A 14,053-nucleotide genomic window follows, 5' to 3' on the forward strand; every position below is an offset into this window, starting at 1 on the left:
TCGAAATGACAGAAATTTAGGTTAAAATTATACGTAGTAATGACAATTCTAAACTAACGCGTATAAATCAACTGTCACTGTCACAGAGTGCGTTTGTTGTTTGTTGTGCATTTATTTGTTTTGAAAACTTCACCGAAACAAAAACCCGGATAAAAATGAATCTAGAATTACTAGGTAAGAAAATATAAATTTACCTAACGTAGAAATTAATCCCGAATTTAATTCCAGAATCATTTGGCCAAAACTACCCAGAGGTAACTAATATTTCAACTAAAACGCAAAAATTAAGGTTAAAAACCCTTCAATTAATACTAATAATTCGATTAAATTCAACAGGAATTCGACGGGACGTTGGACGGCTCTTCAGTTGCAGTAACATGCTCGTTCAACAAACGCGGAACACTCTTAGCAGTCGGTTGCAATGACGGTCGCATCGTAATCTGGGATTTTCTAACAAGAGGAGTAGCAAAAATCATCTCAGCTCATGTTCATCCAGTTTGCAGCATCAGTTGGTCAAGAACAGGCCATAAAATAGCATCAGCTTCAACAGACAACACTGTTTGTATTTGGACTGTGCTCACAGGAGAATGTGAACAAAAGTATAGATTTCCATGCCCAGTATTGAAAGTACAGTTTGAACCACGAGGAGTTGAGAGATTATTGGTTTGTCCCATGAGACATGCTGCTGTGCTTGTGGATACTAATGGAGGGCATCAAGTTTTACCTATCGATGAAGATGTAAGTCAAAAAAATGAAAATTTCAACAGAAAAATAACTAATTTTTGATTTTTTGTATTTTTTATAGGCTGATTTAAATATTGTGGCATCTTTTGATCGTCGAGGTGAATATGTGTACACTGGCAATGCAAAAGGCAAGATTATTGTATTAAATGCTAATACCCTGGCAGTACGTGCGAGTTTCCGGATTGTTTTGGGCACATCCAATGCCACAGCAGTTAAAAGTATTGAATTTGCCCGTCGGGGTGATTGTTTCCTCATAAACACCGGCGATCGAGTTATCAGAGTCTACAATAGTAAAGAAGTGATTGCTTGTGGTAAAGATGGCGAACCGGAACCCATACAAAAGCTACAAGATTTGGTTAACAAGTAAGCTGTCAAAACTAAACTAACCTCAAAATATTTTTTTACTAATTACTTAATTTCCTAGGACAATGTGGAAAAAGTGTTGTTTTTCTGGCGATGGTGAATATATCTGCGCTGGTTCAGCACGTCAACATGCCCTCTACGTCTGGGAGAAATCAATCGGAAATTTAGTGAAAATCTTACACGGAACAAAAGGCGAGTTATTATTGGACGTCGCATGGCATCCTGTACGACCAATCATAGCGAGTATCTCATCGGGAGTTGTAAGCATCTGGGCACAGAACCAAGTCGAAAATTGGTCGGCTTTCGCACCAGATTTTAAAGAACTTGATGAAAACGTTGAATATGAAGAACGCGAGAGCGAATTTGATCTGTCCGATGAAGATAAATCGGTTGCAAGCGGCGGCGACGCGAAGGAAGACACCGAGTGTGATGTTGACGTATTAGGTGTTGATCCGGTTGCAGCGTTTTGCAGCTCCGATGAAGAAAACGAGAATTCAGATTATTTACAATTCTTACCAATCGCGCCGGACGTTGAAGAACCGGAGGATACTTGGGCACCTGAAGCTGTCGTTGTTCCGCAACCACAGAGTTTAGATTCACCACCGACGAAGAAAAAGAAGTACCGGTCATATGATATTCAACTACAGCACTCGAATGACGGAGGTAAGCGACTGAACATTTTGACAGTTGTCATTTGACATTCACCGATAAAAAAGAACTATAAACATGTTTTGAATTTTACAGAGGTGCATCCGATGCTCTTGAACAACAAAACAAAAGATAAGCAGAACGCGATCGGTGGCAAGAAGACAATCGGACGACCACGCAATAAATAAATCTTAATGATTATACTGTTTGTAAGTAGACTGTCAACAGCAAACAACATGGCCGACGTTTATCGTCTATTTTCTCACTTATTATATACAATAAGTTAAATATTTACAAAAATATTACTCAGTGTACTAGTTATTTCTATGTATTCAAAGGCAGGTTTATGCGTGTGTCCGTCGTGGTTCGCTTTTTCTTCTCATTCGTTAAATTCTAACATATTTTTATTTTCATTTCTTGTATCATCATATTATCTTTGTTTTCTTTTTTATATAAACATAGTGAATTAAAATAATACAGCTTAAATTCGGGCGTCCCAAAGATGTACATCATCATGTGTGTAAGTGTGTTCTGTGTGTGTGTGTGTTGGTGTAAAATGTCTCGCAGAGGAAAGAAAACTTTGGTTTCAGCAGCGGCCATCTTGTTGTTCGAGTTGTTTCTCTTGTGTTGTGTGTCAAAATCAAAATAATAACTTTACAAGATTAAAAATTACAACATAAAATAATTATACAATTAATATTGTTAGGAACCAAGTGCTTATAAATTATTAAATTACTTAATATTATAATATTGTTTCGCTTGCATGCAAAAAAAGAATTTTGCTCGTCGTCGTCCATCTTGTCATCATCGTCTTGTCGTTATCCATCTCGCGAATTATTGTTGGTTTCTACATTTATACAAAAAAGAAAAAAGACAAAAACTATCCGTGTTTCCCAGCCACGTGTGCTAATTAATTGATGCAATATTCATCAATTAATTAGTCGTGATTCTTCTGCGCATGTCAACATTTGCATCACGCCTAGTTTTACATATTGACCTAATATTAACATAGGAATGTTGTGCCCGCTATGCATTCGAAAACCAAAGCGGGTGCGTATTATTTACGTTTAGTCCGTCTCTGGATGGCATTCGTTTTTGTTCGCTTTTTTATCGACATACAGCAATAATACATTGAATAGATTCGACTAAACCTATATCATCATCATCATCATCATTCGACATGTATGCACATTATTTAAAAAATAAAATAAATAAACAAGTGTTAATATAATCATTGTTAAATCATCATTATTGATTGTAACCGGATCGTTCGCGGCGAGAGAGGTTAAGAGAAAAAAAGCTGTATATATAAATCTATATAACAAATGCTTCCGCGTATAAATAATTACTTTATACAAATCAATAATCATTTCTTTTGTCATCATCGTCGTCATGTCCATCGTGCGCGCTGCACGTAATGCATACATACGCGCATGCGCACTAGCTCGCACACAATTTTTAACTGGATAAACTGCACTAGTTCAGTTCTCGTCCACGCGCAGTCGCTCGTCGCATTTTTTTTTTTTTTGGTCAAGGCTTTGTTTAAATTTCTTCAGTCAGCCGTCAGAGGGCGGCGGCCATCTTGTGTAAATATCGAAATATCTCGCGCACCGTGTTCTACAACCGAATTTGTTTATTTCACGTGAATATCCAACTACGTAGGTCATGGGATGAGGCGCTTCTCGGACGCGGTCGTCATCGTCGTCGGATGCTGTAGGTGGCGCTGGTGTTGCAACACGACGGCGATCGGCAGATCCGAGTTGGGCGCCGTCGCCGCCGTCGTCTTCCATTTGACGCCGAACGTGGGCCGCACCGGCGGATAGCCGCTGTCCACGCAGTCCTTACTCATGCTGGAGAGTTTAGCGCGTCGCTTGTAGCGGAGGTAGGTCATCGCGCACACGATCACCACGAGGAACACGGCTATCGTCGCTCCGCCGGCTATGCTCGCCTGCGATAGCATGTAATCTCGCTTCGCTTCTAAAAGTAATCAGAAATAACAATTAATTTATCGTTTGCTTCACAGATTATCGAAAAACTTACGTAAATACGATCGATCCAAGTCCTTGTATTCACATCGAACGCCCATGTAACCAGGAGAACATCTAAAAAGGTAAAATAACAAGCTTACAACTTGCAAATGTCATATTTAAGGTTATACTATCGCCACCAAGCGATGTGAGTTTGTACTTACTCGCAATTGTATAGCAAAGAAGGACCTATTTTCACCGTGAAACATGTCGCCCCATTGAGGCAATACCACGCCGCGTAGTCCGGAGGGCATTCGTATGTGTGGAATGTGACGTTCGGTCGCGACGTCGGCGGCCGTGGTTTCGGCGTTGTGCGGGACGAACACGCATCTGCAAAAACAAAGTGAGGTTAGAGATGTCGTCTGTCAAAGAACATACACATAACCGAATGAATTATATATTTGTAGATACATCGCTTTGATAATATATGGATACGAAATTAAAACATCAGGAGGAGCCCCGATTCCCATCGTTAATAACACCGCGGGCAGCGAACGAGCGAACTAGGTTGCCTGCGTGCGCATACATCTTACAATTCGAACAAACGCCGAACTCGCAATCGAGAAAGTATTATATTTGATTATGCGCCACAACAAAACGTAATAATACACATACATACACATGGTATGTTGTGGTGTGTGTGTGTGTGTGTGTTGGCTTCGTTTCTCGTTTTTATTCAGTTTCATATATGGCGCGCCGACGACGAGTTTACTCATAGGTGGTCCGGTTCTTCATCCCACATATTTAACAATACTTCACACGAATCACACGCTCGACATCAGAGTATCAGACGGAGAACAACTAGCGCAGAATCAAAGAATCAAAGAATCAAAATCGGAATCGGAATGAACAAGTGGTAAGGCAGCCATTTTGATTTCGGCGGATGTCAATGGCGCCCATGAGACAAATTCATTTTCATTGATTGTATAAACTTGGTAGGTATATATACAATGTGTTCACAGGTAGAATAATAAAAAATGTATGCGTTTGTTGAATGTGTTGACGTGGTTGGGCCGTGCACGTTCGGGAATGTGTCAAGACGAAAATTAAGCCGATTGTAAATTATAAATCACACGCCGCTGTGTGTGTGTATGAAGAGGTGCCGGCGCGCTTGTTCCCACAAGATTTATGGAATCGAGCGCTTCACGCCCCGGCACTATTTCATCCGAAAACGAAGCCGACGCCGCCACGACGACGACCAAGAGGAGAGCGACCATATCGAAACCGATCGGATAATAAAAACTGGAGCTGACCATCGCGCCATCGCGTCCTTCGATAATGTCCGGCCGCATTCCGATACAATTTGTAAGTTTTCCCAAGCACCACAAAACAAAACAAAACAGAAACAAGGCGAAGAGGAGACAACAAGTTAAGTTAAGAAGAAGTAATCAACGAAAGTGTTCAATTTAAGGGGATTAACTACCAAAAAATAAAAAAAACCTAAAACTTAAAGGTAACGACGAAAAATATTAAAATTTCTAGCAATTATGAGCTGGAATATTTTTTCAAAGACATGACATCGATGATAACATTTGAAATATTGTTGTAATTATGATCCCAACATCCCTACAAATTGCAATGCAAATTTCTATAACTTAAGCACGATTTTTCAGCTAATTTGTTGGGCCGTCCGTGCAAATTACAGACCGCCATCGCAGCACTCTAATTACCTCTCGCCGTTTGTTTTATTATTATAATAAGCAGACCTACCGGGAGTGATCATTGAATGATACGAAAAGAGTTTTTTTTTTACTTTTACCTTTAAAGTGGTACTTTAATCACTGATGGCTAAAGCCATGACTAAAGTCCTTTAGTCACGAGGTGAAATTTTAGGATAAGGAGTTCAAATACAAAAACTAAACGTAAAAATAAAGTAAAAATTCGAAAAAATCGCTAAACGTGGTTAAAGTGGCACTTTAATCACGAATGGCCAAAACCATGACTAAAGTACTTTAGTCACGAGGTGAAGTTTTAAGATAAAAGGTTCAAATACAAAAACTAAACGTGGAAATAAAATAAAAATTTGAAAAAAATCGCTAAACGTGGTTAAAGTACCACTTAGCGCACTTGATACTTAATATACTAAAAATCTGTCAATGATGATGATAATGACTTGACGAAATCAACAAGATGTGTAGACGTGTAAATTGCTCCAAATTGCACCCCTCGGAGTGTTTGAAGAGGACCCAAATAGACAAAAAAGTGTCAGTTGTGCGGTGGTCGCTTTTTGCCATTTTTTTAACAAGGGTACCACATAGACCATAAGGTACCTCTCGAATCCTCCACTGCGGTCCACCTCAAAAGAAGATAATAATTGGATGATAATTCGTCTAATGACCGTTCAGTTGTGCACCACACACGAATCGGCGAGTTTTTTTATTTTATTTTTAATCATCAACAATATGTGTGCGCGACATCAAACCAGCACACACGGCAGTTGGTGGCGCGAGTAACAATGGCGCGTCGGAATTGTAAAGTGATGATGCGCGCAAATTCTCTTCGGCTGCGCGATGGCTGCGGCAGCCGGTGGAAGATGAAAGCGCAGAAAGCGCGAGAACGCGCGCGCGAATGTTTGCCCGTTGTCGTGTTCGGCCGTTCCATTTATCTGTTTACCATCGAGCACCAGAGAACCCGATGACTGATGATCGCCATCACACGAATACAAACAGGCGGAGTGATGGTGACGCTGCATGAATTTAATTTAAAATTTCAAACGATGCGAAAACTGTGAATGGATCTATTCGGATATGTCAATATAACCAATCACATTGAGGAAAAATGAGATTATTTCGTAAACTACAAGAGCAATCAAGTTGAAATTTGAAATACTTGTTTGATATCTTATTATTTATGATTTCCCGAAAGATTTTTAATTTTTATTGAATAGTTTTTGATTTATTAAGCAAAAACTTGATAAAAATGAGTGTAAATTCTCACAAAATTGACTTAATCCACAAAAACACGATTATTTAGTAAACCACACAACCAATCAAGATGAAACTTTCAAAATTTATTTATAATCTAATTATTAATAATATGTGCAAAGCATTTTAATTTACAATTAGTAGTTTAAAAGTTATTAACAAAAATCTTAACAAAAACGTCAAAACTTGCAATTAAGTTGACTTAAGTTTACTTTAAACTCAAATATTTCACAAACGACACAACCAATAAAATTGAATCTCACAATACTTATTCAATATCTTATTATTAATAATCTCTCCAAAATATTTCAAATTCCAATCAATACTTTCAAAATTATTAACAAAAAACTTAACAAAAACGTCAAAACCGCAATAAATTTGACTTAAAATCACTTTAACCTCAAATATATCACAAACGACACATCCAATCAAGTTGAATCTCACAATACTTATTCAACATCTTATTATTAATTATCCCTCCAAAATATTTTAAATTCCAAGGATTACTTTAAAAGTTATAACCAAAAAACTTATCCCAACACTTTTTTCTCCCACATTTTTATTTTTATATATTTAATACATTTAGCCCGAGGCAAAAATGATTTGTACCTTCACCGCAGAAGTCCAAAGAAAAGAGTTTCCTACTGAATGAGCTACCTCCTCTCCTACCTGCCGACTGCCCCTTACCGAAACAGCGGAATGCGCGGCGCGGCACACAAACAAACATCAATTTAGATTGGAGATTATAACCGATTATAAATTCACTCGCGCGCATCATAAAAATTCCAACCACCATCACCATCACCACTACACGACGACCACCGAAAACCCAGTGTGCATCAGTGCTTAATTTGTACAAATATTTTAATTAACTGTTAATTGCTTTTTAATTTTTATGAATTTTACGACGCATAAATCTCAAAATTCAAAACCTTCTTCTGCTTTCGAATTTTTCGGAATTTTCTAAACATATTACCAATTTCGTGCACATTACCATCGCCCAAACAAATCTTTACTGACAGGTAAATAGCTAAATACATTTCAGGGGTAGTTAACCCCCGAACAATCGTGCATTATGCCGTATTATCTGCATTATTTGCAAATAGGGGTGGACAGTTGGACAGTCGGACAATTCACAAAGCAGTTTGCGCTTCTAATCGGATTTGAAATTTATTCTCGTAGAAAAATTATAATTTAAGGGATGATGATGATGATAATGATGGCACGTGTCTTTCGCTTGTTATTTTTTACGTTCTATAATTTCTCATTTTTCAAAAATGAGGAAAAGAAGCATAAAAGAAAAAAAATTACACGCAGCAGACGCTACTTTACACCACCGACAACCATATGCCTCTGGTGGAAACCACCCCGGCGCAAAACTCTCAAAGCCATTATCGATCTAAATTGACTTCTACTAATTTCGGGTGTAATTTAATTTTTCGCCCTTTTACCAAACCTCTCCACGGCCCTTGAAAGATGTTGCAACTTGCTTTTCTTTTTTATTGTCTGAAAATTTCAAGAGCAACATGTGTTATACGCGGAAATCATCTCCGTTAGATTTTTTTTAAAAGTATTTTTTCTTAAATTTATTTAGGGGGTTGTAAAATGTTACATTTTGTAACCCGTTTCATGGACGTAAAATACATCATTTGCTACTTAATAACCTCCCATATGCCAATCATGATTTTCTAAGGTTTTAAAATTTACAGAGAAAAAAAAAAAGAAGAAAAAGTTAGCATCTGGTCAAAATTCCGCCTGAAATTCAATCCCTAATTTTATTTTCTGACCAAACTGCACCACAAACACAAAAGTCACCCCTCATTGACCTAACTTTTACTTTCAAAAATCATATTTCTTCCTTTTATGTCCAAATTCGCACGTGTCCAGCAATATTAGGGGTGCCTTTTCATTTGATTGAATTCAATCCCCTTGGTTCTGATTACTATTGTACATTTAGTCCAATTGTCCCCTAGATTTAACAAGGGTGTGACCATGACCAAATATCATCCCTTACAATTTGGAACAAAATAAATAAAAAAAAGTTTTATCTTGATTAATTCGTCGCCGGCGCTCACAACTTAATAGAGCAATTAAAGCCGAGTTTAAAGAACGATTTAAAATTCCTCCCGAGGAATCTTATCATTGTCGTTAATTTCGGAGGTCGTCGTAGGTGTCCTCAGGTGGCCGGCACGATTTCCGAGAAGTGCGCGCGCTGGTCGGTCCAGCGACAAGCGCCAGTTGTCTGCGTCGTAAATTAATTACTCGGCACCCGAGGAGCCAAACAAACACGATTAGATCTCCGCTGGAGTTGGTCACTATCGACGTGTGCAAGGGCTGTGAGAAGGAGTGGATTTAATTGAGCGCCGACAAAAGACACGAGTGTCACATGAGTGAAGGTGAAGATATTTTAAGGCTTAATTTTGGAGAAATTAAGGGGATATATTACTTTGCAGTGTAATAACTTTTGAATTATTTGTTGGAAAAACAAATGCTTTGCAGGGATTGTTTATTATTAGATTATAAATAAATTTTGAAAGTTTCAACTAAATTGGTTAAGTGGATTGAGAAATATTTGTGTTTTTAGTGAATTTAGTCAATTTAATGATATTTTTGAATTATTTAAGTTTTTTGTCAATAACTTTTAAACTATTCATTAGAAATTAAAAATCTTTGGACAGATAATAAATAATAAGATAATAAATAAGTTTTGTGAGTTTCAACATAATTGGTAGTGTCGTTTGTGAGATAAATGACTTTAACGTGAATTTAAGTCAACTTAATTGCAGATTTTGACGTTTTTCTTCAGTTTTTTATTAATAACTTTTAAACTATTCTTTGAAAATAAAAACGCTTTGCACAGATTATCAATAATTAGATTATAAATAAAATTTGAAAGTTTCGACTAGATTGGTGAAGTGGTTTAGAAAATATTTGTGTTTTTATTGAATTTTGTCAATTTACTGATATTTTTGAATTATTTAAGTTTTTTGTCAATAACTTTTAAACTATTCACTATAAATTAAAAATCTGTGGACAGATGATAAATAATAAGATAATAAATAAGTTTTGTAAGTTTCACCATGATTAGTGTTGCCGTTTGCGATATATATGACTTTAAAGTTGATATAAGTCAACTTGATTGCAAATTTTGACGTTTTTCTTCAGTTTTTTGTTAATAACTATTAAACTATTCATTGAAAATTGAAATGCATTGCACAGATAATCAATAATTAGAATATAAATAAATTTTCAAAATTTCACCTTGATTGGTTTTGTGGTTAATGAAATAATCAACTTTTTAATTCCAGTTAAGGGGTGATATTGCTTATTTCCAAAAACTTTCTAAAAGACATCTCCAACTCTCAAAAATATCCTCTTAGCATTGTTCGATGTGTAATTATTTCGCGTTAAACATGCGCTAACAATCGTGCGACTTGATTAATTAATTTTTCGTCAAATTCGGCTGATTCCTCGCCGTAGTGACAAACATTTCGCCAATTAATTCGACATTAATTATAATTAACTCATACGCATACATTGAGATTATTTTTCTTTTCAACTTCTCGCACTGGCATTGTTTTTTAACCTGTGTAGTTGTAGTTGTAGCTGTTGCCGTTGAGAGAATTAAATATCCAGGTTGGGCTGGCGTTTTGCGGCGTTTAAATAGAAATTAAAGTCGACGCGCGTGTGCAGAGCGCGCCGCGCGCACACGGCTGTTAGGATTTTAATAAATAATAACTGAATTCTGTGCCAGTTCCCATATGACGCTGCTGGCTGCTTCACCGCGAATACGAAATACGAATTTCCGAGTGTCAAAGCGCGAGCATTAAATTTTACTTTGCTTCAACTCGCAGAACACGAAACAGAAAAGAAGCAGGCGATGTAGAAGTAGACGCGGAGCAAAATTAGAAATTTTACAGTTTTAAATCGGTTTTTAATTTTATCCTCGACAAAAACCAGAGATATTAATATTAATATTACAATGAGTATTTTTCATCGTTTCGTGTTTAATAATCGTAATAATATGTCTGCTAAACTCATTTAAAAGACTACACTACCAATTTTCAAAGACAAAAATCACAATTTTTTAGTTATTTACGAATTACTCGAAAACTATTTATGATAACGGCATGATTCTTTGATAATTATATTCTTAGATAAATTTTACATCAAATACCAAAAAATAGCGTTGATATATCGATTATACAAAAAGTTATAATGAATTAAAGTTGACTTTGTAAAATTTTACACAAAATTATTCCTTAGTTCGTTTTTTGTTAATAATTCATAAACTAATTGATATAAATACTTAATTCTGTCATAAATCAATTTTCAATTAAATTCCCTATCAAAATATGTAAAGTTTATTAAGATCAAACAAATACAACAAAAGTTATAAACAATTAAAGTTGCACAATTTTTTAAATTTTCTTTTTATCGTTAAAACTTAATTTTTTTTTTACTGAAACATAATTCTCTCTTGCATTTTTTATGACTTTGTACGTCTTTATATTTTACCGGATGGATTCCCCGGACTTCCTCTATTAAAATCTGTCGTTTGTCGTTTGACCGGTGCCTCACACCCTTCGCACACCTTTCGCCCGCGCGTCGTCTCAACCCAACTTCAACTCAATCTTTGTTCGGATGCATACAGTGTCACGTTGTGTCTCTATACTCGTTTTTTTTTGTATATTTTATTTTTGTCTACTTCTGTATCCACACACATCATACACACACTCTGCACCGCAGGAGAGGCGAGAGGTGCGAGTAAGTAAAGCATAGCGCACACAGGAGGGCACATAGAAAACTGGTCACGGTGTGACGCGGCGCTACGCACGTCACTTCCCTTTCCGGCCCTATAGGTACCCACACTACACTACGTATGTACAAAAGATACAAATATCATTTTTAGATCAAACAGCAGACTCACAAACATTTAAAATAATAACATGTGCAAACAGGTTTCGACACGTTTGTTTTATGAATGAATCAATTATTGAATGAAATGTGAATGGGAAAGAGAATGAGAATTTCTATGTCATTCATTCAACATCATTCGGAATTATACTCGACGCGTTCATAAAAAATATTTTTTTAAAGTAAATTTACTCAATAAATACATGATTGTTCAATATATTGATAAAAATATTGTTCAATACTAAATAAAACAATATATTGAACATAATTATTATATTTGTCTAAAATACCTCGCAATAAATTGTCAATCATTCAATATATTGATCAATATATTGTGCATTTGTGTGAACTTGACAAAACAATACTTCTCTCGACGAGTGGAAGTGCGTCATTATTTGTTTTTCGTTATCAGTGAACCGTAACGCACAAGCCCGCAACGCACACAACACACTTAAGTAATAACGTAATTAATCGATCGCCCCGTTAAGCCATATCAAGGTGGAAACACACCGATGACAGGTGAACAATACCCGTTTGTCAAAATGCATCCATTGATAAAATTAAAAATAAAATTCTTCAAAAATCAATTTCCCACAAAAAATTCAACGTCTAAACACTACAAAATTAAATTTCAAGGTGAAATTAACTGTAAATTGCACTTGACTTGAATTCATTGACTCGCCACACATGTACTTCTTGCACTTGCTGTTTATGTTAACGCATTTAACGCGTGTTTACGCCCGAGTAGATTATTTCAAGAGCGCGTGTTTATTATCTTAGAACTTCTTCATTTACTCACCACTGCCAACCCTAAAGAACCCGAAGAAGTAAAGTTACATTCGTATTTGGTTGCTTTGATGTGTGTCTATGACTGTTTTATTTCAAATTTCGACCGTAAACGGTTTGATCGAAAGTGAATTATTAGGTGCAACAGAAAATAAAATGTTGCGTCTTGTTGCGTAACGTGATAATTTTGATGGATTACCATCGCGGTGCGCGCAGTGCCATGAACTCTCTCGGGTTGCGTTTTAGTTTTAGAAGAGTTTTAGTATTTGCTCAGTGGTTGTTGAGCTTGGGTGACCAATTAAGAGAGAAGGAATTGTCGCACGAAATGGTGAAAAGGTTGCGTGCGACAACTGCGGCGGCGTTTGAAGTGATTACGCGCCGACCGGACCGTGAACTCTTTAATTATCCCCGGGCCCTCCTGGTTAATTAGCCATTTTGCTGTCATTGTCAACTTGGAAATTGTTTCGAAAAAATGTTTATCACATCATCACAGCAACTATGTGATATAAAATGTTTTTCAATCGTTTTTGTTTACATCGTGGATGGAGATTTGTGCTGAATTGTTGTTGCCTTAGCAATACGTAAGGTATGCGCTGGTTCGGTTACGTATTACTCAAAATTGTAAAGAATAATAATCATTAATTTGGACTTTCTTAATTATTCCCTAAAGCTAATCGCCTAGTATAAAAATTCTTTCACATAAATATATTCCCAATTAAATATACACTATCAATCTACAGAAAAAAATTTTAAAAATCCAGCAATTACAACAAAAGTTATAAACATTTAAACTTGAATATTTCTAAAAAAATTCTAAAATTCACTCATTTTACTTCTTTTGCTTTACCGCTACTAAAACTTGTCGGAAGAGCTTGTTACAAATCCGTTATCTAATACAAACTCAGACACCTTCCAAAACCCAAACCCTGCTATTATCCACTACCGGAAAAGGGGAAGTGCTCTTTTCATTCTTTCTTTTTATCATTCATAGCGTACAGCGAAAGGGATTCATGAGATGCGACTTTCCCGTACGATATTATTGTATGCGAAACTTGCACAACTTGCAAAAAGAAACATCTCTGCGTGTTTACTTACTCCGAGGGGTGGGAAATGAGTCACCCGAACGAGCATCAACCCCTCAACGACAAACAACTTGAAAGTTTCACGAGTTTGTAAACAAACACACACTGCGCGCTAAACACACTGAAGCGATTTAAAGCAATTTATTCGCTCGTTGTAAAACAAAACAAATTAAAATTAGAATCAAGAGTGTCACAACATCAAACAGCAATAACACATTCGAAACGCATCAAAATTCTTGCAGTGCTTTGATGTTTGTATAGTTCTACGAGTAGGTAGGTAGAAGAGAAGAGATCTTAATAAAAACCAAAACTACTTTTAGTAAGTACCTATATAGATAGAGATACATACTTTGTTCGACTACGGTTAGGCGCATTCGGTGTATTTTTGTGTGTTTGAGCGGCTGCAGCAGCAGCCAAAAGAAATTAACCGGAAGTGAGTTCTATGCGTATGCACATGCACTCGCTAGACACCAAAAGTAAATTTGACACATTTAGACATAATTTATACTCAAAAGAATAAAAATAATTCAGTTTTATTTAAAATTTTGTTGAAAAAATAAAA

General features: G+C 36.3%; 2 protein-coding genes and 1 long non-coding RNA gene across 6 annotated transcripts in view; 2 read left to right on the top strand and 1 right to left on the bottom strand.

The window, feature by feature from the left end:
* The first annotated feature begins 47 nt into the window (after window positions 1-47).
* On the top strand, window positions 48-2,057 carry Rbbp5 (retinoblastoma binding protein 5). The gene is made up of 6 exons (XM_065304694.1): window positions 48-174; window positions 229-254; window positions 337-738; window positions 806-1,107; window positions 1,169-1,770; window positions 1,852-2,057. Exons 1-6 carry the CDS (start codon window positions 156-158, stop codon window positions 1,941-1,943), a joined length of 1,443 nt encoding a protein of 480 aa, XP_065160766.1. The 5' UTR covers window positions 48-155; the 3' UTR covers window positions 1,944-2,057.
* The window catches only part of LOC135793661 (pro-neuregulin-3, membrane-bound isoform-like), a 32,072-nt gene continuing 20,015 nt past the window's right edge, over window positions 1,997-14,053 (bottom strand). The window contains 3 exon segments of the mRNA XM_065304696.1: window positions 1,997-3,732; window positions 3,796-3,857; window positions 3,947-4,112. Of these exon segments, the coding sequence (XP_065160768.1) occupies window positions 3,419-3,732; window positions 3,796-3,857; window positions 3,947-4,112 (542 nt within the window). The 3' untranslated portion in view covers window positions 1,997-3,418.
* LOC135793662 (uncharacterized) lies at window positions 3,589-5,206 on the top strand. Of its 4 annotated transcripts, none has more exons than XR_010548680.1 (5): window positions 3,589-3,715; window positions 3,779-3,865; window positions 3,927-4,130; window positions 4,190-4,717; window positions 4,822-5,206. It is a non-coding gene; the product is annotated as an uncharacterized lncRNA (long non-coding RNA). The 4 variants fall into 4 exon arrangements; XR_010548681.1 differs by having other exon boundaries at window positions 4,190-4,638; window positions 4,745-5,206; XR_010548679.1 differs by having other exon boundaries at window positions 4,190-4,381; window positions 4,463-5,206.

This window comes from Atheta coriaria, unplaced genomic scaffold (assembly GCF_025399875.1).
Source record: "Atheta coriaria isolate IRGN ID8LTWV9N9 unplaced genomic scaffold, Caltech_Dcor_3.1 hic_scaffold_6_pilon, whole genome shotgun sequence".
Classification (NCBI taxonomy): domain Eukaryota; kingdom Metazoa; phylum Arthropoda; class Insecta; order Coleoptera; family Staphylinidae; genus Dalotia; species Dalotia coriaria.

Excerpts from the sequence above, each read along its gene's own strand:
- Rbbp5 (XM_065304694.1), top strand. Across the intron at positions 739-805 it reads TTTTACCTATCGATGAAGAT|GCTGATTTAAATATTGTGGC; the intron begins GTAAGTCAAAAA and ends TATTTTTTATAG. Across the intron at positions 1,771-1,851 it reads ACAGCACTCGAATGACGGAG|AGGTGCATCCGATGCTCTTG; the intron begins GTAAGCGACTGA and ends TGAATTTTACAG.